This window comes from Convolutriloba macropyga, unplaced genomic scaffold, assembly GCF_964194025.1.
Source record: "Convolutriloba macropyga unplaced genomic scaffold, txConMacr16.3 SCAFFOLD_1528, whole genome shotgun sequence".
Lineage (NCBI taxonomy): Eukaryota > Metazoa > Xenacoelomorpha > Acoela > Convolutidae > Convolutriloba > Convolutriloba macropyga.
Window position 1 is genome coordinate 1 of NW_027449543.1, and position 26,802 is coordinate 26,802.

The 26,802-nt window shown below is 38.0% G+C and overlaps 1 protein-coding gene across 1 annotated transcript in view; it reads right to left on the bottom strand.

Moving 5' to 3' along the window:
- Positions 1-7,623: 7,623 nt before the first annotated feature.
- Positions 7,624-26,802, bottom strand: part of LOC142355130 (uncharacterized) — a 29,555-nt gene continuing 10,376 nt past the window's right edge. The window contains exons 3-4 of the mRNA XM_075407389.1: positions 8,523-8,761; positions 7,624-7,912 (exon numbers count right to left, since the gene is read on the bottom strand). Of these exons, the coding sequence (XP_075263504.1) occupies positions 7,802-7,912; positions 8,523-8,761 (350 nt within the window). The 3' untranslated portion in view covers positions 7,624-7,801. The remainder of the gene's footprint in view (positions 7,913-8,522; positions 8,762-26,802) is intronic.

Here is a 26,802-nt window from a genome sequence, read left to right on the forward strand (position 1 = left end):
ATTTTTCGATTTTTGCGCCACAATTGTCTCCTTTCAATACTATTCAGTTTCACTTGCACCTAACTGATTTTGTGAAAAAATGCAAAAGCAATTTGAAAGCACAAGATAGGAAGAACTCAAAAACCTAGGCTGGGGGGTCGAAAGTTTGCTCCATCATATAGAAAAAAAAATTTGATTATAAAATTTTTCGATATTTGCACCACATTTGTCTCCTTTCAATTCTTTTCAGTTTCACTTGCATCTAACTGATTCTTGTGAAAGGTTGCAATAATGATTTGAGAATAGACTACAGCTAGAGCTCAAAAACCTACCATCGTCCAGACCATCGTGCGTTCATGTCCAGACCATCGTGCGTTCATGTCCAGACTATCGTGCGTTCATCCGTGTTTCCAGACCGTGTAATTTTGAACGCACGACACCCCCTTCGTACGTTCATTTCGGTCTGGACATATCTGGTTTCGGTCTGGGACCTCATCCTGGGCAGCAGGCACTCGGCGTGCATTTACTGCTTTTGGCGTTTTTTCTAATTTTACTTGCAACGATTTAAAATCTTTCTGTTCAAAAACTCTTTTTTTAATTTTTCAGATTTTGTCATGTCTTTCCTGTGTAGATCATGGGAATCACAACCAGAGACTCTGTCTTTTTCAGGAAAAAACATCTATAAGACCTATACTACACATAATGAGTAGCGAGATGCTCTTAGGATACACTGATACAGCACAGGGCTGACGATATACAATTGAAATACCATGTTTCAGTAATGATTTGCAATATGACTTGGGTAAGGAAATCAAACAACAACTGTTTTGTACAATATTGTGCCCTTTTTGTACAACTTGACTAATTATTTCTAAATTCTCAGATTTGTTTCCCGCATCCGGCAGATTCCATTATAATTATCACGATCTATCATTTCCTTTTTTTCGTTCAAATTCGATATAACTTTTTTCCTCGTTTCACTCTTTCTTCTCAAAAAATTTTAAATTTTTTAAAAAAGAAAAATTAATAAATTGAATAGAAAGAACGCTTATAAACAGAGATCAACAAAATAAAAAATCCTTCATCTTATGACTCGCTTTGCAAATTTTTGTGGTATTCCAGCTCATTGTTTGTCCATTTGCCTATCGTTTCTTGAGCAATTTAATCGATTTCAGTTTCCTCTGTTCTTCTTCTGAAATGTCTTCCAGTGTCGAAACTTAACTGATTTGAGATTTGTTTAAAACTTATTTTATCTGAGATATTCCAAACCTTTGATATCTCAGATTAAAAAATCATCGCAAATTCATGCCCAGTTGCTACCATTTGAAACAACTTGAAAGGAAAACAAAATCTTGTGTACACTGAACATTGATTTTTCCAGCTGCAGGGCTTGGTTATGTCATACGTTTATATTAGCAAAAAATCAACGCGTCGACTTTTTGAGAGTTTTTCTCAAAAGTATTTTCTTGCATCAAAAGGAAAGAAATTGCGAAAAAATGAAAAGGAACAATTCGGAATTCAAAAGATAATCAAAATCAATTAACACCAAAAATCAAAAATTTCTAAGCTGATTGAGTTTTCAGTTTCTGTTCTACTCAAGAAAAAACAAGAAACAGAAGAAAGATGTACGTTTATTTCCTGCGCGTTCAACAAATCTTGATGTTTTTTTGGAATTGAATGTTGATCATAGAATGGAAAAACGCTGAAACAAATTATAAAATTACTTTAAAAAATTTTTTTAAGAAAGATTTGAAGAGCGCAGACAAAAATTGTTGCAAAAGAAAACTTGAAGATTAATTTTCTCAGGCCAATGCCAGCGTGTTTGGTTACTTGAGACAGAAACATAGATTTGTCAACAATAGGAGAAACGCGAAAAACATCAGTTGATTCTAGGCGCTTTCAAGAGAGTTGTGAATTGAACTCAGGTTAATGGAATGGAACTCATCCAAATGGAGGGAGCTAATAAGAAGAATGCTATTTTTCCTGAAACGTTAGTAATGATAACAACAGGTTCAGACATTGTGAGAAGTTTGCTTTTTAATTGATATAAAGCCACCTTAACATATTGTGCAAAAGAGTTTATGTTTATTACAAACATACCGACATAGTTAAACAAAAAATCAACATAGCGAAACTTTTGTGTTACACTAGATATTCCAGGAGAACTTAAACATATATATTTTCACAATTATTTAAATGATCATACGCAATGAACTCTGGACGAAAAAAAATCTAACTTTTTCTTGATAGACAAGTAGCTGAAAGGATAAAAACTATATCTTCAAGTAGATGGTTTAGTACACAGAGTTCGTTTCTGACAGTGATTTTTATCGGAACACTGGTGTTTAGTAATGATAATTTGAAAGTGTTTTCCAGTTCTTTTTCTGCTTTTAGAAAATGATATTTGTCAAACAAACGCCATAAAGGCTAGTATCTTTTCATTTACAACCAAAACACATAGCATGCTAATCTGTACCAGAGAAATAAACGAACAGATATTTTTTTTTCAATTTCAAATTACAATATGTCTCAAACGTGGAGCGGTGACAGCAGGTTTTAACAGCCCAGCTTATTTATCTCTCCATGGTAACAATAAGCTTTTCTTTTAAGGAGCTCAAATGAACTGCTCAGTATTGTAAATAGCTCATTTTAAGGGGTTATTCAAGAGAGTAAAAAGTTTGTTCGGAACACTTAACTTAACATTTGCGTTACATACCCTGGTCCATTTCACAAGATAAGTGTCTTTCTATTGCCTGGACTCAAATTTGACCACGTTCTCCTCTCTTTTTTGCTAAAATTTATAAGAAAAGAGGCATTCGATCAATAGAAAAATCGATATTTTAGTTGCAGTTTGAGAAGTTTTAGTTATGTGTTTAAATTTCAGCACCGTCAGCATATTTAAATTGTTAACGTAGAGATTGAACAAAAGGATTAAGAGATTAAATAGAGGTTAAATTATTGAAAAAACACTTCTCTTACAATTTGAATTGTATAAGACGCAAAAACAAGAAAAGCTAAAGAAGATCAAGCCATCTACAATTGCAGCCCTAAATTGGCAATGGCGCAAGATTAACTGAGAACAAGAAATTTGAAGATACTACATGAAAACGTTTAGAGTTTTTATAGAATTTTTCTAAAGAGTCGGGTTTTTTCGTTAAAATGTCCCTGATGAAGAAAATTTGGAATCTTGGATAGAACAATCCGAGATGGAATTAAATTTTGAACAACTTTTTGAAAAATTATACAGTCATCCGACCCATTTTTTTTTCAATGAGTTACTACGTTATTCAGCTCTTAGACTACGTTTCGACTCGTTCTGTTCGTTTTATTAGATTCACCGTTTGTCGTTTCGTGTTGTAATGATTGGTCTTTTCGTCAATGTTCTGAAGAGTTGAACAAAACTTTGAAAGAAACTTACTCATTATTTTGTTCTGTTCGCTCATTTTGGAAGCTTTTGTGCTATTGCTATTTTGAGTCACAGAACAACATTTTGATTGAAAACCAATTCACATTTCATAAGATTTCTGTTTTGAATAAAGTATTTTCCGATATTGTCTGATTTTGAAAGCCTGATTCTCTGCCTGACATTAAAAGAGTTTGTTAGGAATTAAGCTCAACAAATTGACAACCATGGTATTCAAGATTCTTCGGAGGAGAGCAAAAATGTGCGTATTGACATTAAAGACTCTTGCAGCGTATTATTGCAAAATCTTGTTCCGATAAATGACTATAAAACTTTTAGTGACCAAGCCAAAGTTTGCAAATCATAAAGTTTTTTTTCTGCATTTTTTCCTCTTTTCTGATTTTTGAAGCACGGATATAGTATTATAAATTATTACACAAAACATGGCATAAAAACCAGAACAAATCAAAAGAACATTTTAGATAGCAGAAAAGTTTTGTTTTTTACAGTGGCAAAATATCAACAAGAATTATCAGTACCAATTAACGAGAACGGAGGAAAGTGGCCCCAAGAATAAAAAAACAAGGTTAGCCAAAGCCTTGACGGGAAAACTTAGAGACAAATTTAGAGAGAGATCCATCTTTGCAAGCCGTTGATCAATCTCCTTGAATCATAAAATAATTCCTGGTTACACAAGCGTGCCTTGTTGCACTTGAACAATCGATGTTGCAAATGATTACTGAATTTTTTCAAATTCATTCGTTCAAATTTTCTAACACCCGATATGTTCTATTCAATATCCACCATTTTTAATGATTAAAATGATATGTAAGAACGAAACAAGGTTTTTCCTCGATTGTCCTATTTGTACCCCAGAAAAAAATACAACAAGAGCCACTGAATCCTTGCTAAGACTTCAACTTTTCTTTTCAGAACGATCTCTGACAAATTGTCACTGAAAAAAGTTTCCACGGAAAAATTGGAGGTCACTTGATAATGCATCAGAAAAATGTTGCAAACAAAAATCCGACTGAGTTAAAATCAGGCACTCCCGTTTCCCGCGTAACCCTTATGCAGCTTCTTGATATCAAATAAAGGTCATTTATGATCTCTGGAAATCATACAAGGTCAAACATAGTTTGTATGATTTCTTGGTTCTCATAAAATGGTAAAATGTGATTTCCTGAAAATCATATAGGAGTCATGCACAAAATGCTTAGTGTCTAAGAGTTGAGTGATTTTTCTTTATGATAAAGACTTGAAATTTCTAAGTAAACATGCAGGATCAAATGAGACACATAAGTGGTACTACAAAATCCCTTATAATTTACTAAGAGAGTTTATAAATGAACACATCGAATGTGCAGTCACTGCTTGATACTTTTTGTGCACCAAAACAGAAAGTTTTGTTTTGTTAGCTTTATAGAACATGTTCTCGACAAAATTGTCAAAATATTGCAGCTTTTTCATTTAAAAAATTGTTTAGGGCATAACCTGGCATTAGAGAATATTCACAATGCAGTCATTAACACTATTTTACTTTTAAATTTGAGTCCGAAATTTGCTATAGCAATTGTTATTTTGTATTGCAGGGTATAGCTGGTTAATCACGTGAACGGTGCCTTATTGATGAAAAATAAACGCATTTATAGTAGAAGAAAAAAAACGTATGAATCTCATTAATTGAAATTTCTGTTGACGTTCTGATCACATATTAAAACTAGACACTAAAGGCGAGAATATAAATTAATGATAATAAAGGCAGTTACATGAAATTGAATTTGGGTTCGAATTGGATGGAGATTACAATCATATCTGAAAAATCACATACATCTGCAAGGCACTTTTTCAAGGGCAACACGTTATGAAAAATATCGGATCTTTTCCGTTTGTGCCCCCCCCCCCCCCCCAGCTTAGTGGGCGCATATTATTTGCACCCCCCAGACGCACGTGCAATATTTTTACATAGTAATTTACTATGTAATGGCACGTGCTCTGTAACTGGGGGGCGCATAACGTACTGGGGGGGAAGGGGCACAAACGGAAAAGATCCAAAATATCTTTAAGTCACAGTTGAAATAATCCAATCTCTAAGGTGATGTACAATTTAAGCATCTTTTCCGTTTGTGCTCCCTTGCCTTTCTATTTTAGAAGGTGCTTATTTTTTGCACCCCCCTCAGGAGCACGTGCATTTTATAAATGGTAATTAATTATGTAATGTCACGTGCTGCGTAACCGGGGGTGTATAAAGGAATTTGAAAAAATCCCGATTGTAGTTTGGTTGTTGTTTAACTTTTTAGCGCGTGCCGGCTTGTTTGAGTACTTATTGACTGGGATTTCTTGATTAATTTAAAACAGTTTTTAGAACTCCCTCCTCCTATAGTTTTTTGGGATCTATTCTGTTTCAGGACACCTCCCCCTCACCTCCAGCTTAGTGCGAATAGCGCATATAACTTTTACGTTTCCCTCCTCCAGGCGAATTTTCAGTAATTTTCCTTAGTAACATGCTATCTTAATAACCCAGCTAGTGGTATCAAACTAATAAAATTGCTCCTCAGCAGAGCTTTGTTGTCTGGCCACGGTTCTATAGAGATAGTAGGTTTCGAGTCCTTTAAGCCATATCTCTAGCAGTATATGGAGTTAGCTTATACTGCAGCTGGGATGTTACACAAATATCACATAATTTGTTAGTATATGCATGCCCTATTAATCGGCGGATTCAAATCTTGAAAAACTCGTGCAATTTTGCACTTGACTTCAGTAGATTTTCCGATAGTTGATTAAAGTTTTAAGTTCGACCAAACTTTAATTTCAACAAGGTAACCAGGAAAAAACTCAAAATTTTGCAAGAAACTGGCAAGATAAATTATATCGGGCAAGGACCTTGCATGCGAATTGGTATGTATTACCTTGCAATATTCCTAGCAACATCTTTGCAACATTTGGAGTTCTTTGATCACTAGGGTAACAGGGGGAGGGAAAATTTATTACAACTATGATCGATGGGTTCAAAAGCACAAACCAATCATTAGCTCTCTTTTCCCCAGGTGGAAGTGGCCAGACGAAATTGAGCTCTGATCGGACGAAATATGACGCTCTGATCCTCTAGGGCACACATGTTCTCGGTGCGCCCGAATTACATGGTCTGGAAAAGGTTTTGAGCGCACTTTTGTGCGGACAATGCTCTGGAACTTGCCTGATCAGAGTACATTTCAGTCTGGAACGGTCTGGTTGGAGGCAGTTTCGAGCGCACACTAGTCTGATCACAAGCCAATTCTAGCGCACACTAGTCTAATCAGAGGCCAAGTCGAGCGAGTATCTTTTCAAATGTTTTTGCTCTTTTACTGACAGATTTAATCCCTGCCAAAAGTCAACATGTCACCATGTATCTGCCGAGAAAATACAGCAGCAATCAGATCAGATGCCCATCGAATGCCTGATGGAGTTGATTTTTACCATGGGCTCCAGCTGATACCAACTGCCGGTCCAGTTTTGGAAAGATTGGGAATAATTGTAGATCAAGACGTTTTTATGCAGTCTAATTTCATCCATTTAGTTGAAATATGAATTAATGGCGAACTTATTATTTTTTTTCCGGCGCTTGGGTTTTCTTTCATTAGCACTAATTTTAGAACCGGCTTTTCGTTGGTTGGATATATGACCAAAAACATCAATTTTCATGAAATGAATATATTATAACTATATCCAATGATCTGTTCATATTCAAAATCACTGTCTGATCAGACTACTTTGAACGCACTTTAGTATAATAAGAGGCAACTTCGTGCGCAAAAAATTCAGATCATGGCAATTTTGAGCGCACTTCAGTCTGATCAGAGGCGATTTCGAGCCCACTTCAGTCTTATCAGAGCGATTTTGAGCACACTTCACTCTGATCAGGGGCGATTTTGAGCACGCTTCAGTCTTATCAGAGGCGGATTCAAGCGCACACTAGTCTGATCAGGGGTGACTTTCGAGCACGCAAGTCTGATCAAAGCAGGTTTTCGGGCGCATTTTAAGTGCACACGGAGCTTCGAGCTCACTATAGTCTAATCAGAGGCAAATGCAGTCTGCGCCGGTCTAATAAGAGGTCACCTTTGTCTGAGACGATCTGATCAGAGGCCATTTCGGTCTGGACCTCAACTTGGGTCTAGCTGTGAAGCAGAAATTTAGGATCTTCAACCAAATATATTTTCAAGGATGATTTCTAGCTAAAATGCAAGGATAAACTTGAAGCTGAGTATGATAAAGATACGTAAATCTGAATTTCTCATTTGTCATTTATTTTTCATAAAGATTGTTGTAATTTTAGAGTCAGAATTAGTAAAAGGAAATTTCCTTAGGTGGACGGAACCCAGTATTTGATTTTTAAGGACAGATTTCACGAACGCCATGGTTTGCCAACTTCAAACCAGAATATCAAGGCTCGGCTGTTTCCTGCTGGTCGTTGGAAAGTTTTTCCCATTTTATGCATCTTTTGTTTCGTCGAATTTTTTGGATTTCCTTCGCATTCGTTCCAATCCACAAAATCTAGCAATGCAGAAAAGCATCTTACTAATAATCCAATGAATGTAATGCGCTATAATTTTACCAAATTTACCAAGAGCTGGATGATACAGATTGATCATAAATTCATAAACTCATAGAACAAACAATAAAAACATTCAGAGCTTCAATTTAATCAGCTTAAAAAACAAATAAAAAAACAGAAAACAGAACAGATAAAACAAACAGAAAAAAACAAAAAAGAAAAACAGATTAAAAAAACAAATAGTTAAATATCAGCGGTGGTTTATGAAAGACATCTAAGTCTGAAAAAAAACACGAAACGCAAAATTTGCGCTGTTATGATCTCTAGAGAAACCATCGATGTAATTTTGTCCTTACAAGTTTTAGGAGGTCATTTTATCGAGAAAAAAAATTTAAAAATTTCAACTGGGTAGCGTTTACTTTATATTAGTTGCCTGGTAACAATTAGAGCCATATAAAAGCTAGAGAAACGTTCAAGTTCATAACAGGAAAATCAATTCAAAATTTTTTAAAAAAACTGGATGCTTTAGGGAATATTGCTTTCGAGCAAAAACTGTCTGTTCAAGCACAGTTTCAACATGTCATAATTTATTTAACTTGTTGCTCAAACCTGTAGAAGGATAGAGATTGAGCAGAGAGTGAGTTGAATTATGTTATACACAATTGGGCATCCGAAATCAGTCATCCAGTTGTACTTGAGAATCATTCCCATTGAAAGCATCCAGAGAGAGGCAGTTGCCAAACTCATCAGAATATCGAACACCCTGAACCTAGCTGAGTTGATTCCAAATGACCTCTCCATAAGGTTCAGAAATCCAAGGAACAGAGAGAAGGCGATGCAAGTCCAGGCTAAAGCAAGTCCACACTAGATATTCAACAGAGATGTTTGCTTAGAAAACGTAAAACATAAACAATTTGCGGCAACCCGGGTCGAGGTTTGGCGGCGAATTTTCGTAAGGAATGCGGTGAAATGCGGTGAAAAAAAATTTCGGGCTCAAACCTCGGACCTCCTGCATGACGGTCACTTACATACTCGATATTTCTTGTGAATTTAAATCAGATTGAGTAAACGTTGGAAAGCAAATGCGGTAATTTTTTTGTAAGAAATGCGGTGAATTTTTGCAAGATATGCAATGAAATGCGGCGAATTATTTTGTTTTCACCGCATTCACCGCTTTCACCGCATTTCTTACAAAAATTTACCCAAAAACCTCGACCCGGGAAATCAACACCCGGGTCGAGGTTTGGTGGTGAATTTTCGTAAGAAATGCGGTGAAATGCGGTGAAAAAAAAATAATTTTCACCGCGTATTTCTTACATCTTTTTGCGGTGAATGCGGTGAATCGCGGTGAATTATTTTTTTTCACCGCGTTCTCAGTATTCTACAAAAAAGAATCGTCCCAACACGGGTTCGATCCTGTGAACTCCTGCATGCCTTCAGCTGCTTACTCCACTGCCCCAACTGTCACTTACTACCTTGGCATTTCTCGTGAATTTAAATCATATTGAGTAAACGTTGGAAAGCAAATGCGGTGAATTTTTGTAAGAAATGCGGTGAAATGTGGTGAATTATTTTTTTTTCACCGCATCTAGCGGTGAAAAAAAATAATTCACCGCTTGAGAGAAAGCGGTGAATTATTTTTTTTCACCGCATTCACCGCATTCACCGCATTTCTTACATTAATTTGCCATAATAGTCTATGTGGTGAATTTTTGTAAGAAAGGCGGTGAATTTGGTGGTGAAATTTTGTAAGAAATGCGGTGAAAAGCGTTGAATTATTTTTTTTCAGCGCATTCACCGCAATCACCGCATTTCTTACGAAAATTCACCGCATTCACCGCATTTCTTACAAAAATTTACCCAAAAACCTCGACCCGGGCAATCGGTTTAGCTTGTTCATCAGTCCTAATGCTGTTTTCGACTAATTGTAGCATAGTTTATGCTTAAAGTATTCATTATTTTAGGTTCGAGCGTGAACGTTTTTTCACCTCCGTGATTTTGTTACCTCCGTGATGTTGAACCCCCCCCCCCCCGTCCACACACACACACACACACATATAATTGTCTTTCTTGAGAGATACTTAAAAGAAAACGGTTTTTTAAGAAGTTTTGATAGAAAAGTGTTTTTTTTTAATACATCTGAAGAAAGATAACCAAATTGCGACACCATAGGTAGAACACTGCATTACCGTTATTAAGAATAGCCGAAATAACCAATGAATCAATGTGATATTGAGCAAAAGTTAAAGTGGAGACAACTTAAGAGGAGTGTTTTAAAAAAAGAAAATTGTTTTCTGAAAAATGTGAAAACCAACACATTCAAAAAATTGGTTTAACCAGTTTGTACTGAAAATCAAACAAAAAATAGAGAGTTTTCAAGACTCTAAGATCAAGACTTCAAGAGCAGGGTAAAAACTTTAGTCCGCGTTCAAGATTAGAGAATTTTTGAGAGCTGAATACATAATAAGCATTTAATAGGCATGGTTGAATGATGGGAATTTGGTTATAGTGCACAATTGTCGCAAGTAATTTACGGTCATCTGGCAAGATTTTGTAAAATAACTGTCAACGGCAACGTATTGGTAAAACGTACTATTTAACAAAATATGGTCAGAGACGGCAAAAAAATAAGCTGAACGCTCTTAGATTTGTTCTGACTGTAGCTGTTAATACGACAAAACGACAGTCTATTGATAAGGCTTCAAGTCAATTTTTTTTCATATATAACGAAAAATCTGAAATTCGGACGTACATAACAACGTATAAGCATTGGAAGATCAAGACAACGTATTATCAAGTTCAAGACGACAAGTGAAACTTAGACGGCAAGATCTTTTGTTGTTCAGTTAACAGGTTTTTTTTGTCTGGTGTCATTGACGTCAAAATCAGTTCGTAATCAATCGGCAATTGTCTAGAAAACCTAAAAATATTAAGCCGAAAACCAGCTTAATCGATACATATAGTGGCTATATTTACTTAAAATTAGGTTAGATGAATAGTCGATTCTGATTGGCTAAAATTCGTTCATTTACTACGTAACCTTCTCTGGCCCGGAAGAAGATGTTGGGAAAACTGGTACAAATTTTACAAGCGGACGGACAAGTGAACCGGTCGACGTACGTAAAACGGCGGAGAGCGCGACGCTATGGGAGCCGTAACGGAGTTGCACAATCGGAGCGGTTGGGTAGTAACCCCTAGGGTTGGTTTCCGCAACTATCCAAACCAACTCACCGGTCTTAAGGTGTTGCTCGGCAGGCGTCTGTCACTTAGAGCGTCGGTTTAGCGTCGGTACGTACTCTTTGATCCAACGGGACCAGATCACATTAGCGTACGACTACGCACGGGCGTAACATTTACGATGGTCGAACTCATTATTGCCGACAACAGACGGAATACTGGTAGAGTGTTCTCCTAAAAGAAAGTTGTTGGGCGTTAAAGCGTTCAAATTGCACGGATCAGCGCTTACGAGTGTTAAAGGACGCCAACTGAGGGCATTCTCCACGAGACAAAAGGTAGTATGCAGTACCTCATCCGTTAGGCGAGGCGTGCCATAAATAGTATACAACACGCGCTTGAAACTGCGCACCAACCTCTCCCAGATGCCACCTTGATGTGGTGCGCTGGGTGGATTGAACCTCCACTTCATACCTTTGTGAGCGAGCTCAGCTGCAATGTTGACAACGTTCCCTTTTTCAATACTTTCTCGGAGTTCTTTCTCCGCTCCAATAAATTTAGTGCCATTGTCAGACCAAACCATGGCAGGTGTACCCCAACGTGACACAAACCACTCAACTCCCATAACACAAGAACTGGTGTCCATGGATGTAACTATCTCGACATGGACAGCTCGTGTAGTGAGACAGGTGAAGAGGAAGACGCACCTTTTCTCAGTAGTACGGCGGACAGTAACATAGAATGGCCCAAAGTAGTCAACGCCAGTGTTCGTGAAGGGAGGCAACTGGTAAGCAAGTCTCTCTTTAGGTAAGTCGGACATGATTGGTTGCATAGTAACAGCTTGGAATTCTCGGCATTTCAGGCAGTGTGCTTTGATAGAACATAAAGACGATCTTAGTTTCAGTACTGTATAGTGTTCCTGCACAATTGATCTTAGGTATTGAACGCCCTGATGAAAATGCTTTGCGTGGGTATGTTCGAGGAACAGTTTTATAAACGGATGACGTGCATCTAAGATGATTGGGTACTTTAAGTTAAACCCAACTTCAATTAACCACTTGATGCGGCCCGAGGAACGGATTAGCCCATTTGGACTATTAAACGGTGAATGTGGAGCAATTCGGCTACTCCGTTTAACAGATTTTTTTTCAAGAAGATTTTTTCTTTCGGTTGCAAAAGACTCTCATTGCACCAAGTACTGTAGATGACGCTCGGCTTCGTGAAGCTCAGTAGGGTCAGTAATGCTACCATCGAGGTTACAGTAGCCGGCATGTTTCGGCAAAAGCCGGAGAACGTATGCGGCAATGCGCAAGTACTTTTGATAAGAACTAAACTTATCAAACGGAAATAGTGAAGGAACGGGAGTTGTCTGTTTTTTGACAGATGTAGCCAGAGATACGGTGTATTCTATAGTGACTGCTTGGTTGACGCCAAGTTTCATGTTTTTCGGTACAAACGGGAAACGTGAATTAGTTAGGAAATGTGGACCTTTGACCCAACTGCTTAGTTGCAAAATCTCAGCGGACATTCCACGCGTGCCAGCGTCAGCTGGATTATCCTTAGTTGCGACGTGGTTCCAATGGTCAACGCTGGTATACTCCAAAATTTCGCAAACACGGTTTGCAACAAATATTGGTTGCTTTTGATTAGAGTTAATCCATTGGAGAACGGTCGTGCTGTCAATCCACATGAAAACTTGGTTAACAGTTACAGTAAGTGCTTGTGTAATTTCCCTTTTCAGTCGAGCGGCAAGCACAGCTGCTTGTAATTCGTGTTTTGGGACAGTCATTACTTTCATTGGCGCCACGCGCGCTTTCCCCACAACAAACGCAAGCTCTGTTTTTATCTTGCCCGTAGGAGTTGTTACTCGGGCTCGAAGAAATGCAAGGCACTAAAAATGTCCTGGGAACTGTCACCGAACATATGCAACTATATTATCAAAGGGTCCACTAAAGTAACTTCGAGGAATTTTGATGTTTCCAAGCTTTGGTAAGTCCGCACTCCAGAACAAAAATCTTTGAACCATGTCCTGTGGGAGCTCGTCATCCCATTGTTGTCCGGTGACACGCCAGATCTCTTTTAAGAGCAGTCGCGCACCGACGGTAAACGGTGCGACAAGACCAATGGGGTCAAAGACTTTCGAAACAAGACTTAGGACCAAGCGTTAAGTGAGGGACTTGGTGATAGCGCAGCTTGTACCCCTACTCATAACTAAAGTGTCATTAGTGTGATCCCACTTTAACCCTAGCACATGCGATGAATCCTCCTGACATGAAACAATAACCTTGAGCTCAGTAGATTGAGGAGAGCCATCAATTCGATCAGCCAGATTTGGCACATTGCTTACGAATTTGGTAAGCTTGAACCCACCCAGATGGAGAAGATGTACCAATTCCTCCGATCTATTGTTGGCTTTTTCAGGAGACTCCACTGAGTTAAGGTAATCGTCCATGTAGAAGTTTTCAAGGACGGCTTTTGCAGCTTTGGGGTAAAACTTAGCATTGTCTCTCGCAGTGCGTTGCAGTGTATAGTTGGCGCATGTGGGCGAATCTTTAGCCCCGAATATATGGCGCGTATATGGATACACTACAACGTTAATTGTGGGGTCCTCCCGCCACAAAAAGCGAAGTGATGGTTGATTTGATGGTAATACGCCAACCTGTAGAAACATTCCCTCGATGTCGGCAGAGACGGCATATGGATGTTGTCGGAAGCGAAGAAGTACGTAAATAAGGTTTTGGAACAGAACGGGGCCAGTGAGCAAAGATTTATTCAGTGAGGCACCATGAAAATTTGCTGCCCCATTGAGCACCCTACGCACCTTACCCGGTTTGTTCGGGTTTAAAACCGGATGGTGGCGTAGGTACCACTCCTTATCGGACCGGTTCTCAACCCTGTGAGCGTCTGGAACCTCAATTACATACCCCTAGTTTAGGTCTTCCTTGATGGTACTAGTATACTTTTCTCTAAGGTCTTCATCCTTGGCCAATCGTTTTTCGAGAGATTTTAGTTGAACAAGGGAGGAGAAGTAACTATTTGGGAGCTTGGTGTTGTCTGCTGCCCACAACATTCCAACATCGTATCTCAGGACATTGTGTACAGTGGTATTTTCAAGGATTTCGTGAGCCCTTGCGTCTGCTGCTGATCGTGGGTCGACCTGCTTGCTTGCCACAAATGATTCAATGTCGTACCATGACTTTACTTGAATTGCTAACTCCTTGTCAAGTTCGATATTCACTTTAAAGCACGTTGAGGTTTAACACGAACTTGATGGTAACGGACCGCTGAAGACCCAACCTATGTGTAAGCGTACGGCAACGGGTGAACGCTTCTCATCGGCAGAGAAGCATTCTAACGGGCGGATGGCGTGATAGACATCTTGTCCGAGTATCATCTCAATGTCTTTATAGGAATATGTCACGGGATCAAGGACTGCTAAGTGTGGGTAAGTCTCTTTGAGGGCCTGTACATTAATTATATATGAGCCGACGTTCAGATTCTCCTTAACGAAAGGGTTGATGGTAAATGGTCCGAAATCCTGATGTTCTCTTGGTTTCACAGTAACTTCAACAATTCTAGTGTCAACCACTTCTTCGGTATTAACACCCTTGACATTTAGCTTTAGTGCTTTACCGTGCAAACCGAGTCTATCTGCGAGACTACCGGCCATCCAAGAGTTACAGCAGGCGGTATCACACAAGCCTTGGTATCTAAACCGGATGAATTGACCAACTGAAATTCCGTTACCTGAAGGAGCCCCTTAACATCAGTAACAGATGACAATGTTGTGGTCCTATTAGGCTGGAGTTGACTAGAAGTTGCTTTACTTTGACCTATGTTGCCAGAAGGTTGAATGGTATTGGAATTTGTTGACTGTTTTGCTGGGAAAACCCTATCTGCTACATGCAATAGTGTGTTATGCGAACTATTGCAACCCTCTGCTCGGCACTTTCTCGGTTGAGGGCACTGGCGGAATGTGTGCTTATCGCGTAAGCACGAAAAGCAAAGTTTATTATCCACCACCAACTTAGCTCTCTGTAATGGGGTCTTTTCCCTGAAAACTCGACACTCCCATAGCCGGTGGTTACCTTTGCATACAACACAGCGAGAGTAAGTGTTTGTGGAAGAAGGTGGCATTTGCTTCTTTGTTTCCTTTTGTTGTGAATTTGATGCCAGCACTTTTGAGGCTATTTTGGTCTTGGTTACTGAAGTGATGTTCTCTTCAGGTTTGGCCTTGGTTGCGCTTTGTTTCATAAGATCAGGGGCCTCAGCTTTTTCTTGAAGCCAATCGTTAAAGTCAAGGAGGGTAGGCTTAACCCAGTGCTTCTTAGCCGTAAAGAGTGACCATGACCCTTTCATGTTTGGTGCTAACTTCTGTACCGCTTGGTTAATTAGGGAAGCACTCTTCAAGTCAGCATCATATGATAGCAACTTGAAAACCCCAAGGTGGCTGGATATTGCTACAGAATAGTATATGATGTTATCACTATTGTGCATTTTAAGAGGTGGAAAATTGCTTAGTTTATCCAAGTCCAAGTGTGCACTTACGACTGCCTGTGGCTGGCCAAATTTACGTTCAAAAGTCCTTAGTGCATCCTTGTACATTAAACCACAGTAAGCAACCTCGGCGATTGCAATCTTTGCTTTACCGGCGACGAGTGCTTTAAGGTACGTCAATTTAACGTCATCAGTGAGCGACTGCGAGTCGAAAGCGCTTTTGAACTGACCATACCAATCATGCCACTTTAATGGGTCGCCATTAAACTCTGCAAGTTTCCACTCGGGCAAAGGGTCGTTTCTCTTGCTTGTTATTGCAACAGCTAATTCCCTAATCAATGACTCATTGTCCGGTATCGGAGGGGCAGGTGCAGACACCTGCGGACCGCTCCAACTCAACGGAGTGGGCCCAACATAGGGATATGTTGGCTGAAAAAACGGAGTGGCTAGACCAGGTACAACATTACTAGTAGTCTTGATCAGGTTTTCCTGCTGTGCACCTGATAGTGATTGCATATCAATCAAAGGGGGCGAATTCTGATAAATTCGTAGTGGAAATTTAATGCTTGATGGTGCGATATGGATGTGTACATTTGGAGGCAGACTATTCACGGTGGTTGTGTCTTGGTTGAATATTGACGGTCTGTGCTGTGGAAACCGCCAATGACTCAAATTTGGCACGAAGTTTTGGCCAAGAGGGATATTGGGCATATTTGGGACAGGCGGAGCAACCGAACGTACAATTTTTTGTACTCGGTTATTATTATTCTGAAAAATTTTGACGAGAGGCTGATTAACCAAAGTGGCGTGTGGGATGGGAGCAGTGAGGTTAGGTGCGAAGACTGGGTTCGGAATCGGAAGGTCATTGGGATGGGCGGGTTCGGAGTTGTGCTGTTGAGTGTTTTGACTTGGTGGGGCGCTTGGGTGTAAGGGAACGTTTATTGCGGGGGCTGAAAGATTTGTTGTCGGAAAAGGAGGAAGAGTGGCTTTTGGTGCTCGGGGAAAAAAATAATTTGTTGTCGGGAGCATATTTGCCGAGCCGAATTATTTTTGGGCAGACCTGATGTTTCAGGTCCCCTGGATTCTGAAATTTGAAGTTGTGCGTGTGGAAAACAAATCGGACGATTTATTTTGATTTATTGATATATTTGTGGTCGAACGGGCTCTTGAATGGGTGGTGAAGAAGCCCCTGGGGCGTGTACAGAAGGCGGGTGGCTATCTGCGGTTCCTTGGTTAGTTATTCTCGGAAGCGCCGTGCCTTGTTGGCCTGTTTGATTCATTTGCGCTCGTAGGTGCGTCTGGTACAACGCCTGTGTGTTAGCAGCAGCCAAAAAATTTTCAGGTGGATTGTAATAAGGATCGAGTTGTTGTAAGGTCTCATTGCTTAAAATGTAATTGCCTCGACAATTTTTTGGAATAGAATGCATTGAAATTTCAGTGTTCTGATCTTCCACTGTATTGCCGTTGTTGTGGCTAGGATGTTCTGGAGGGTCAATCATAACCTCTGGTTCACTAGTTTTCTCCACATTGTGAAAACTTAAAGCAAGTGAGGTGTTGATCCAGTCTAGGACAGCCTTTCCACTTCTCATTGAGCTCCTAGCACTTGCAGTTGTTTCAGATTGGCTACCTTTAGAAACGGCGTCCAGCAATTCAAATTCTTGCAGAGTTGCCTCTGCCAAGCGTTTCCTGCTGTTTTCCTCCAGTTCATCTAATTACATCCGCTTTTTCTGTTTTGCCAGGCGAATGGCTGCATCATTGTGTTTTTCAATTTCCTCGCGCTTCATTATAGCAATTACGTAATCATGCTTACGTTGACTGGATGTTTTTGACGAGGCCATCAGTGAGGAAAATCTACAACGAATGAAAGCCCCCGGTTCCCAAAAACTCACTCAATTAATCATCAGCAGAGTAGATGTAGATTTGTGCTGAAGTGTGGATCTGGTCGTTCTTAGTTGTCATTGCTTCCAAGTAAGACTCTAATGAAGGAACAGGTGCACTTGGATCCTCCGTTTTTCTAGCAAATGCAATCAGGTCTTCATTTTTGTCTACAACAGTCGTAAATGCTTCGTTGCACTTTGTTACTAGGCGTTCAACTTTCACTCGCCTACTTTGACTATTTATACAATGAAGTATATCTTCATGTGTAGCATGCAATTCAACTTAACGCTTCGACCTGGCAGCGTACAACTTTTTGACTTTTTGATCAAGACTATTAGACATCACGATGTTATTATTTTCAAAGACCAGCAAAACTACCACTGCACACGGTCATCTATTATATGCACACTCCAAACAAACCAAAGCCACGCAAAACAAACCCAACGCAAAAGACACCAAACACAGCACACTGTAGACAGTCTGTAAAAGAAACCGCCCAAAGAGCAGAAAAGGTCGTCGAGCACACAGTGCCAGACAAAAACAGAACTGGAGCGCTGAACGCTATGCGCTCAACGCGGAGGGAGGCAAAGGACATACGGGAAGTCAAGCGAGCAACGCGCGACGAAACGGAGACGTTACGGACGGGAAGTTGAGCGAGCAACGCGCGACGCGACAGAAACGGGACAGACGAGAAGTCGAGCGAGCAGTGCGCGACGGAACGAAAACGGGACGTGCGGGAAAGCGAGTGAAAAACGCGCAACGCAACGAAACGGGACGGTGGGAAAAAACGGGCGTGAAATGAGGTTGGAAAGAACTACGTTAGCAGACCACAGCAAAAACTCAACCAAACAAACTAGCCGTAACTCCAGAACAAACTTAAGCCACACCCCAGGAAGAAGGAGAGAAGTTACTGCAAGACAATCTAATATAGTTCATTATGGGGCTATAACGACATATTTAACGACAAACTAATTTACAGCAATGCAGTAGTACACTAAAAAGATGCAAAGGTCGAGAAATTTACTAGCCGTAACTCCAGAAAAAAACTTAAGTCACATCCGATCAAAACCCAAACCAAAACAAACAATCAGCATACTAACGGTATTAAGCAGAATACAGCAAAATTGAATAAACTACACTAGTGTGTTTGTAGACTAAGATAGTTGGAAAAGTCAAGAAACAACCCAGCCGTAACTCGAGAATAAACTTAAGTCACGCCCTAGAAGGCAACAAGACCAAACCAACTAGCAATCATACAAGTACACACAAACATAAAGCAGCAAAATCAATATACTACAAAAGGAAGGCTAGTAAATTAGTAAAATTGCAAAGTCAAAGGACAATCCAGCCGTAACTCGAGAATAAAGTTAAGTCACACCCCAGAAAGCTATAAGACCTAAACAACAAACCAGCATACTAGCATACTCAACATACTACAGCAAAAACGACAACATACTTCATCACATATGACATACTACAATAAAATCCAGAAACGTAAACGGAGAAAACGAAAAGCAAAGTCTTGGGAGAGCGACGTTATTGGAGAAAAAACGGGACACGGAGAATTGAAAAGTTAAAGGACAAAAAGGATGCGGTCGAAACGGTACATAAAAGAACGACGAGCAAGAATTATAGGAATTTGATCAATTTTTTTTTGTAGGCCGGAGGTTGTGAAAATTTTCACAACTTTTTCTGTGTAATGAGTTTCACCCAATTACCGAACCTCCCATACTTAACTTTATTTTCGCACGTGTATTAAGATTTGCCAAGTCTTGGCCAAGTCTGACAAGTCTTAAATGTGTTATGGTTGTAGCTCTAAATCAGTACTGATATCTAGACTTGAAATTAGACTCGCAAAGTACTGATATTGACTTGGCGTTCAGTACGGGCTTCTTGTTGGAGAAATTGATTTTTGACAACCTTGTCAAAAATTTATGCTTTTGTCCAATTTTTTTCTATTTGTGGTCAACATTTCTGCAAGTTTTTGAATACGGAACGGTCATTTGGTAAATTGGACGGTTTTATGCCTGAAAGTACGGTTTATCAATATTCAATATTGATATTCAATGTTTTTTTTGATTTGCATCAAAATTGACCAAAATTTTCAAAATTGGACAAATTAGCATAATTTTCTCTCAATTTTCTCTTTATCAGAGATTATTCTTTGATATACGAACCAACTATATCAATTTTCTCGACTTTTTGGTAAATCTACCAAAAATTTTCAAAATCGATGTTTTTTCGTCTCAGAAATTGTTTTTTTTGTGGGCCCCCTTAATAATGATTTCTACAAATATTCGTTTAATTCTACTAACACATTATCCAAAAAATCACCGGTTGGGTTTCCTGCCGTCTAATTTCAAATTAACTATACTGCAAGGAAGTGTTTTCAAAAATTTTGTCTCACAGTTTTCATCGAAGTTGAGATCAGCATCGCACGTCTCCTATCTCCAACTGCGTGCATGTAGAAAGACACAAGCTTAGAGTGCTCACTGAACAGGAGATACCACAGTTGTCTTCTCTGGTCATAGAAACAACATATTTGTCCTTATGCGGTGTGGTGTAAGGGTGAGGTTGGAATCCACTGGAATGTTGACAATGGTGTTCTGTTTGCTCTGATATGCAATTAAGTTGAAAGCTTTTGTGTTGGGGTCAATAAGGATGGCGATTCCCACTGCACACTTCGGGATATGTTTGTTATCATGATATTGAAACAAGTGAAAATGATAAATGATGCTCATATTGGTGTTGGCTGATTCGTCCACACTTCTGACTGAGCCCTTCCTGGAGAAATTCGGAGAACTTTTGTATTTGAAACTAACAGTCGAGTTTAATTTACCGTTTGCTGCGGTTCTGTAACTGGCATAAAATGTGATTAATTGTCTCCAGCTGATATAAACTCTCACAAGTATAGTCAAAGGAAAAAAATGGGTGTTCGTAAACCCGGAGCGGCACCAATATGTAGCTGTTATTACGACAAAACGACAGTCTACTGATAAGGCTTCAATTCAATCTTTTTTCATATATAACGACAACTCTGAAATTCTGACGTATATAACAACGTATAAGCATTGGAAGATCAAGACAACGTATTATCAAGTTCAAGACGGCAAGTGAAATTTAGACGGCAAGATTTTTTGTTGTTCATTTAACAGGTTTTTTCGTCTGATGTCATTGACGTCAAAATCAGTTCGTAATCAATCGGCAATTGTCTGGAAAACCTAAAAATATTAAGCCAAAAACCAGCTTAATCGATACATATAGTGGTTATATTTACTTAAAATTAGGTTAAATGAACCTTTTCGGAACTTTCTACGTATATTAGAACGTATTTAATTCTTTTTTTAAAGTTTGGAAATAGTCGATTCTGATTGGCTAAAATTCGTTCATTTACTACGTAACACTGACAGCTATACTTACTTTGTTTAATAAAAGCGAAATCATGTGCTTAAAAACAACAAAAGTTAATGCAGTATGCAGTATAATACAGAATACAGCAAAATTGAATAAACTACAATAGTTTGTTTGTAGACTAAGATAGTTGGAAAAGTCAAGAAACAACCCAGCCGTAACTCGAGAATAAACTTAAGTCACACCCTAGAAGGCAACAAGACCAAACCAACTAGCAATCATACAAGTACACACAAACATAAAGCAGCAAAATCAATATACTACAAAAAGAAGGCTAGTAAATTAGTAAAATTGCAAAGTCAAAGGACAATCCAGCCGTAACTCGAGAATAAACTTAATCACACCCTAGAAAGCTATAAGACCTAAACAACAAACCAGCATACTAGCATACTCAACATAATACAGCAAAAACGACAACATACTTCATCACATATGACATACTACAATAAAATCCAAAAACGTAAACGGAGAAAACGAAAAGCAAAGTCTTGGGAGAGCGACGTTATTGAAGAAAAAACGGAACTAGGAGAATTGAAAAGTTAAATGACGAAAAGGATGCGGTCGAAACGGTACATAAAAGAACGACGAGCAAGAATTATAGGAATTTGATCAATTTTTTTTTGTAGGCCGGAGGTTGTGAAAATTTTCACAACTTTTTCTGTGTAATGAGTTTCACCCAATTAACGAACCTTCCATACTTATCTTTATTTTCGCACGTGTATTAAGATTTGCCAAGTCTTGGCCAAGTCTGACAAGTCTTAAATGTGTTATGGTTGTAGCTCTGAATCAGTACTGATATCTAGACTTGAAATTAGACTCGCAAAGTACTGATATTGACTTGGCGTTCAGTACGGGCTTCTTGTTGGAGAAATTGATTTTTGACAACCTTGTCAAAAATTTATGCTTTTGTCCAATTTTTTTCTATTTGTGGTCAACATTTCTGCAAGTTTTTGAATACGGAACGGTCATTTGGTAAATTGGACGGTTTTATGCCTGAAAGTACGGTTTATCAATATTCAATATTGATATTCAATGTTTTTTTGATTTGCATCAAAATTGACCAAAATTTTCAAAATTGGACAAATTAGCATAATTTTCTCTCAATTTTCTCTTTATCAGAGATTATTCTTTGATATACGAACCAAATATATCATTTTTCTCGACTTTTTGGTAAATCTACCAAAATTTTCAAAATCAATGTTTTTTCGTCTCAGAAATTGTTTTTTTTGTGGGCCCCTTAATAATGATTCCTACAAATATTCGTTTAATTCTACTAACACATTATCCAAAAAAATCACCGGTTGGGTTTCCTGCCTTCTAATTTCAAATTAATTATACTGCAAGGAAGTGTTTTCAAAAATTTTGTCTCACAGTTCTCATCGAAGTTGAGATCAGCATCGCACGTCTCCTATCTCCAACTGCGTGCATGCAGAAAGACACAAGCTTAGAGTGCTCACTGAACAGGAGATACCACAGTTGTCTTCTCTGGTCATAGAAACAACATATTTGTCCTTCTGCGGTGTGGTGTAAGGGTGAGGTTGGAATCCACTGGAATGTTGACAATGGTGTTCTGTTTGCTCTGATATGCAATTAAGTTGAAAGCTTTTGTGTTGGGGTCAATAAGGATGGCGATTCCCACTGCACACTTCGGGATATGTTTGTTATCATGATATTGAAACAAGTGAAAATGATAAATGATGCTCATATTGGTGTTGGCTGATTCGTCCACACTTCTGACTGAGCCCTTCCTGGAGAAATTCGGAGAACTTTTGTATTTGAAACTAACAGTCGAGTTTAATTTACCGTTTGCTGCGGTTCTGTAACTGGCATAAAATGTGATTAATTGTCTCCAGCTGATATAAACTCTCACAAGTATAGTCAAAGGAAAAAAATGGGTGTTCGTAAACCCGGAGCGGCACCAATATGTAGCTGTTATTACGACAAAACGACAGTCTACTGATAAGGCTTCAATTCAATCTTTTTTCATATATAACGACAACTCTGAAATTCTGACGTATATAACAACGTATAAGCATTGGAAGATCAAGACAACGTATTATCAAGTTCAAGACGGCAAGTGAAATTTAGACGGCAAGATTTTTTGTTGTTCATTTAACAGGTTTTTTCGTCTGATGTCATTGACGTCAAAATCAGTTCGTAATCAATCGGCAATTGTCTAGAAAACCTAAAAATATTAAGCCGAAAACCAGCTTAATCGATACATATAGTGGTTATATTTACTTAAAATTAGGTTAAATGAACCTTTTCGGAACTTTCTACGTATATTAGAACGTATTTAATTCTTATTTTAAAGTTTGGAAATAGTCGATTCTGATTGGCTAAAATTCGTTCATTTACTACGTAACACTGACAGCTATACTTACTTTGTTTAATAAAAGCGAAATCATGTGCTTAAAAACAACAAAAAATTAATGCAGTATGGCATTAACGAAAAAGGAAAATAAAATTAATACATATAGAGTAAAAACTTTTAAAAAATTTTCAGCAAAAAATGGTTGTCCTGGAGAAATAGCGTTTGTTACTTATCGTTTTCAGTTGGATATCATCACTGCTACATAGCAGAAATTAATCGGAACTGAGATTTAAGAAAAAATGTCTTTAAGTAATTGTAGATTAGCGCAGTGTTAAGATGGTTATCAAGCTTCGTCTTTAGGTCAGTTAAACTATGGCAGTCCTGAAAGAATCTTGCAAGATGGCATTCTTCTTGAAAAACCTTTTAAAGATAATTTGTCAATCTTTACTTTGGCATACGTGAAACCATGTTAAAGATAGCAGTCTCTGGTGGTCATGAAGTTTCACTCAAAAAAAGATTTTTACGTGAAAGTCAGATTTAAGTTTTGAAGTCAGATTAAATTTTACTTTTAATAGTTCATCAATAACTATTTCTTTGAAATAAGAACTGGGTTAGTTCCGTATAAGCTAATAACATGAATGCTTCCGTCGTACAAGTCTTTCTTATACAACATTTTATTGTAATTATAACAACATGTAGACCAGTACGCAAGACTTTTTTTTGCAACAAGTAAAATAAAATTATAACCATACGGTTAAATAAACCTGAAACAAAAAAATTTCAAATCATCCAAACAAAATAATACACTAATCATCAACAATTTTCTGAAAGAATCACATTATAAAATTTTCTTTCGATTGTTTTCTTCCTAAAAATAAAAATAACTTTTAAAAGCTCCTACGTTACTATTCAAAGGACACGTTTCATGTTGTGAGAGCAAGGAATAATTCAACGTTTTCTTAAAAACGTTCCCATTTTTTGCCAACAGAAGCCAATGTGGTAACTTATTCCATTTGTGTACGTATTGACGAACAATCGAATTCATCCAAAAGCTGGTTTTGGCATTTTGTCTAATTTTGAATTGTTTTGTTCGAGTATTTTGATGAAGACTCAGATACCCGTAAAAATTGTCAGAATTTTCTGGCCTAGCAATATCATAATGAAATTTGATTAGCGATATTTTTGCTATTATTAGCTCAGCTGGTAGGGTCTTTGTCTGGATTAGCAGATCTCTCGCTTTGTCATACTTTTTGCGTAGAAAGCACACCCTTATACCCCAGTTAATCTGTAGGTCAGGGCGTTTTAGGTTTTTTTCAGATAAATTTTGAAAAAAGATTGCCGAAAATGATAAGTGTGAAAGCACAAGTGATTTTAAAAGAAGAATGCGCGCCTTCAGGGGATCTTGATGTCTTATATGGTAAATTGATCTTATAGCATGAGCCATCTTTTTCAAGAATTTATTCAGCTGCTCCTCGAAACTAAGATTCCTGTCAATTTGAATACAAAGATATCTGCAAATTTTTTGTGTTGTGACAACTTCGTTTTTGTAAAAAATAGATCTTAAATCAGAATTATCGCGCGAAAAAAAGAATATTTCGGTTTTGTTTGTATTCAAAGTTAGTTTGTTCATCTCTACATATTCTTCTGTTTTTTGTAAAGTTTCCGTAATTTTTGCATGTAATCTACCTTTCTGTCCACAACAGACAATACTTTTGTCATCTGCGAATTGAATTACCTTTTCCGTTGTGCTTATATTGGACGAAAAATCGTTCACACATAAAAGAAAAATGAGTGGTCCTAAAACAGTTCCTTGTGACACACCGTGATTCTAAATTTCACAATCAGAGAATACGCCATTAAGTTTTACCTTTTGTCTGCGGTTGGCAAGAAGTGAAAACAGTAATTCTTTCGCTTCCTTGGAAAAACAATACTTTTCAATTTTTTCAAGGAAAATTTTAAGCGAAATGGAATTAAACGCTTTTGCAAGGTCCAGAAATATAGCAACAGTTTCTTTGCTTTGATTTAAATCTGCCAAAAACTGTTTCAACCAATTCTAGAAATGCATCTGTTGCAGACTTTTTTTCTGAAATCCGAATTGCTCTTTGTTTATAATTTTATGCTTATCAATGAACTCCATCATCTGAGTCAGAAGGAGGCGCTCAAAATTTTTTGAAAAACTCAGTGTTACAGAAACTGGTCGATAATTTTTTTCTTTCTAATTTATCACCTTTTTTGAAAATTGGTGTTATATAGGCTAGTTTCATTTCAGTTGGGAAAACTTTCTCCTGAATTCACTCATTTAAGGCGAACTGTAGATGTATGCCCATAGCTAATTTGCAAGATTTCTGAGTCGAATTGAGATTTCACCAGGTCCTGCTGCTTTGTTATCGTCCAGCGAGTCAATGACTGAATAAAATTCTTTACTAGTCACAGTTCTGAATGTAAATTCAGGTATATTAAGTTTATCAGGGTATTTACAAGCAATATCCGAACCTTTGAAAACTCCTAGGTTAGCAAATGCTCTATTTATACAATTGACAATATTTTTTGGTTCCCTTGAATTTTCACCGCTGTCTAATCTGATTTCTTCAACCTTGACTATTCTTTCACTCGGACTGGTGTTTTGTTTAATGTATTTCCATTGTTCCTTACTTCTTGGTAGTTTTGGAAGAAATTGATGCAGAAACTGTTGTGCGCCTCCATTAGTCTCCCAATAACTAAGTTTCTTAAGCGCTTAAATTCTTTGTACGTCTCGCTATCAGGAATTTTTTACCATTTTTTTAACAAAAAAATGTTTTTGGACAATCAAATGTTTCAATTCTTGTGTTATCCAGGGCTTAGAATTCTTATAAGTTTCTCCCCCTTTTTTAGAACTCTGAATTGGTGCGTGTTTTTCAACAGTTTTCTCAAAAATATCGATGAATGAATCAAACATATTGTTGCCGTTCTCAAATTGGTACATTCTCAACCATTCGGCGAGGGCAAGATCTCTGTTAAATTTAGAGCGTGAGAAAAGTCGAAAACTTCTCATCGTTATTATGTTGTCACTCTCAGATTACAAAGAAAGGTTTGATTCGAAGATAACAAGAAAATGGTCGGAGCTAAAAGGGGTTGTTGTGACATTGTAGGCAATTATCTGATCTTTCGAAACGAAACAGTGATCAATAAGTTTAAATGTTTTATCAGTACCTCTGGTTGCATCCCTTAGGTTAACAATTTATAATCCTGAATTTGACGCAAAAACGTCCAGTTTACTTTTTTCTGTCTTGTTCAGATAATTCAATTCGTAATCTCCCAGCAAAATAACGTTATCTGTAACGCTATATGACCCCGATATTTCGGTATTTAACTCATCAAGCAAATACTCACCAAGACGTTTGTTTGGGCAATAAGAAATGTTAACAAGTAATTTTTCAGTCAGAGGGTCATTTATTTCAACCCAAATGGATTAAAAAAACTCTCATCAACCGTTTCAAGGCTTGATTTAATATCGGCGGAAAATTTTTTTGGGACAGAAATACCTATTCCTCCGCCCTTTGAAGCCCCTGTTTTGTCTGATCTACATTTCCCAAAGAAAGTATGCGATGCTGTTAAAAAGTTATTTTCATTATTACA